The sequence below is a fragment of the Meleagris gallopavo genome, chromosome Z (assembly GCF_000146605.3).
Source record: "Meleagris gallopavo isolate NT-WF06-2002-E0010 breed Aviagen turkey brand Nicholas breeding stock chromosome Z, Turkey_5.1, whole genome shotgun sequence".
Taxonomy (NCBI): domain Eukaryota; kingdom Metazoa; phylum Chordata; class Aves; order Galliformes; family Phasianidae; genus Meleagris; species Meleagris gallopavo.
In genome coordinates, this window is record NC_015041.2 from 59,191,742 (window position 1) to 59,194,783 (window position 3,042).

General features: G+C 39.4%; 1 protein-coding gene across 2 annotated transcripts in view; it reads left to right on the forward strand.

Annotated features, from left to right (window-relative positions):
* The first annotated feature begins 414 nt into the window (after positions 1-414).
* Positions 415-3,042, forward strand: part of SUSD1 (sushi domain containing 1) — a 60,274-nt gene continuing 57,646 nt past the window's right edge. For both annotated transcript variants that reach the window (XM_019610651.2, XM_019610652.2), the window contains exons 1-3: positions 415-607; positions 1,239-1,391; positions 2,140-2,316. In XM_019610651.2, coding sequence (XP_019466196.1) covers positions 430-607; positions 1,239-1,391; positions 2,140-2,316 — 508 coding nt within the window. In that variant the 5' untranslated portion in view covers positions 415-429. The remainder of the gene's footprint in view (positions 608-1,238; positions 1,392-2,139; positions 2,317-3,042) is intronic.

Genomic DNA, 3,042 nt, shown 5'->3' on the forward strand with positions numbered 1-3,042 from the left:
AAAAAAAAAAAAAAAAAAGCATTCAGTTTGACTTCACTGTTCCTTTCAACATATGTATTCTTGAACTGAGAGCTAGGCTATACAATAAAATCAGCATTCTTCACTGACTTTTTTCCAGTTGTCTCAGGATAGTGGGTAATTAAAATTAAGTTTGGTAAGCCAAAAGCCTATTCTTGATAACATTGTGAAAATAGACACAGATTTATTATGTTTCCTATGAGAAATGTGCCATGTTTTTTATAACTATGGTTGATTACACCCTTCTGGTACAATCTCACATAACAAATCAATGTGTATCAGAGGGTGACGTCAAATTCTGTGTCTGAGTGGGTATAAGAGCTTACCACTGGTTAGAGGGAGGTCCTTCACCTCTGGTATCCACTCCAGGAAGAAGGTGCAGAGGATATTCTAATTTCTAATCTCTCTCTAATGTTTGTAAACTTGCTTTTAGATAAAGACGAGTGCCAGATAGGAGCCACCAAGATCTGTGGAAATCACACGCTGTGTCACAACACATACGGAAGTTTTTACTGCGTTTGCCTGGATGGATTCCGGGCCTCTAACAACAACAAGACATTTATTCCCAACGATGGCACCAACTGTACGGGTAGGCATCACAGAAATTTTATTGCAAAAGTCTTTCTTATCCCCACAGAGCTTACTTCCTGAAGCTGTATCAGAGCACTTTCTGTTGTGTCGTGCACTTCTTTGACACGTAAACGCTAATAGCTATAAATTAGTTCAACTTTTCATTTTTTTTACTCTGTTATTATAAATTGTTGCTACAAAATCACACTCAAGCAATGAGCTCCCCAGAAAAGAATATATATAAATGTAAGAAAATATGATGCTTATCCTTCCCTCTGAAATGTCTTATTTTTGTTTAATGTGGGATGTTATTTGGTTCCTTGTTGCGTGTGTAAACTTGTTACTAAGGTATCTGCTGAAGTGGGATTTCTTTGGGATTGCTGTAGCAGGAAATGCATCAGAAACTATTTGTCAGGTGGAATTGATCAGAAATCAACTTAAAGTTCAGCTAACCATGGAATTCTGAGTCTCCTTCCAGATGCTTGGGTGCCAGGCATGGTAAGGTTTTTTGTTTCCCAGAAGAGCCGATGGAAGATATGTGGAACCTTCCAGGAAAGGATGTGTTTGTTTTAAGCTTTAGTCCTATGGTGATTCATTAAAAAAGAAAAATCTGTTATGAAGTGCATGTATTTTTTTCTTTGAATTTTTAGATATAGATGAATGTGAAGAGCCTGGGCTGTGTGGTTACAATGCAAGGTGCGTCAATACTGAAGGAAGCTATGAATGTTACTGCAATGATGGTTATAAATTAGAAAATGGAGAGCGTTCTTTTCATCCAAATGCGAGCAGTTCTTTGTGTAAAGGTGAGAGCCTTTGGATGCTGTTTGTGTAAGCAGATAAAATCAGATCCTTCGTGATGTAGTAGCACTTGCTGTGACCTGTGCTTCTCAGTCAGCAGGCTGAAGCCCTCTCCATGGGCTTAATCTGCTGAGTAGTGTTTTTTCCCCTTGGGTTCAACTTGTACCTGCAATGCCTAGATGTTAGTGTCAGCATGGGACGTGATTGCTACAGACTCTCAGCAGCAGATCAGGTGTGCAGCACCATAGAAGCTGTAGTAGTGCCATAAAGATGATGTAGTTCGTTTCTAAATAGGAAAGAAATATGACATAACCATTTGCCAGTGTGATCACACTGCTTGCAGAGAAGGGAAGAGGGGGATAAATGGCTGGTGGGAAAGAGTAAAACAAGCCTGGAGAGAGGAATAATAAAGCAATTATTTACCTACCTGTTGCACACTGTGCCACCTCCCTGATTGAACTGCTCTGCTTATATTGCTGGGAGAGGGAAAAGAAGAAACAACCTTTCAGTTTGAAACTGTTCCTCCTCCTTTCTTGCCTGGAATAGATTTAACAGATGCAATGGGCTAGCAGTGTTGCAGGTAGAAGGAGCTGCCTTGTTGGTAACTCGGCTCCCCTTTCCCTGCTGTTGCAAGAACCACTGGTGAAACTCTCAGCCTGGTTTGCCCAGTTTACCCAGCTGAAGTGTTCCACTTTGTTTTGGTTATGTGTTGTGTTTTTTGTGCTGTGAAAGCTTCTGTCCAATCTTTTGCAGAAATTAGATGTGGCTCTCCTCCCGAAATGAAGCACGGCTACATTGTGGGGAACTACAGCCTGGTACCAGGAAGCACGGTTCACTACGAATGTAAAGAAGGGTTTTACAGCAATGAGGGAAAGTCCTCGTACTGCACTGCGGACAAAGCTTGGGAGCCTGCCACTTTGAGCTGTAAAGGTGGAGTGAGTTCTTCTAGTTTTATATGTTCCTTGAATTCTCTGCTAAGGATTTAAATGGATGGTGAAATGTGTTGGTGAAATGTAGTAGACTTAAAAGAGGACAGGTTATTCTGGCTGTTTTGGTGTTTGTGAATTTGAATCCAGTTCAAAATCAGTATGCCACATGTAGCATAAATATTGAATTCCTATTTCTGTCGGGATTCTTTATAAAGGTTTTTTGCAAGAGCAGCCTTATTTTTTAGTAATTACATAATTTTATTCTGTACATTACTTCTTGTTTTTATAATGACATCTTCAATACTGGTCTTTACACTTTTAGAGATGCTGGACTGTATTCTTATGTCAATATCTGTCTAGAAAACCTCTAGTTTGCTGTAGTGGGAAAGGCCATGGAATTGGAAAAAAAATACAACAGTGACCTCATGGGCAAAGACCTAATTTCTCAGATAGGTTTTGAAACTTTGTCTGAAGGTTGCAAAAGAGACTTCAAACCACCCCTTATCTCCAGATAGGCTTCATGATGCTGGGAGTTTTTGTGTTAGCCAACACTTTCCGATCTCTCAAATGTGAAGTTTTCCCTGAGCTTCTTTAAGAGCTCAATTTACTTTGGTAATCACCCATCTTGTTGAAATGCTGCTACATACAGGTGTCTAGATTATCAGTAGCAGATATTCCTGAGTAATAAAATACATGAATATTGAAAATAAAGGAATTTAAGTAATAT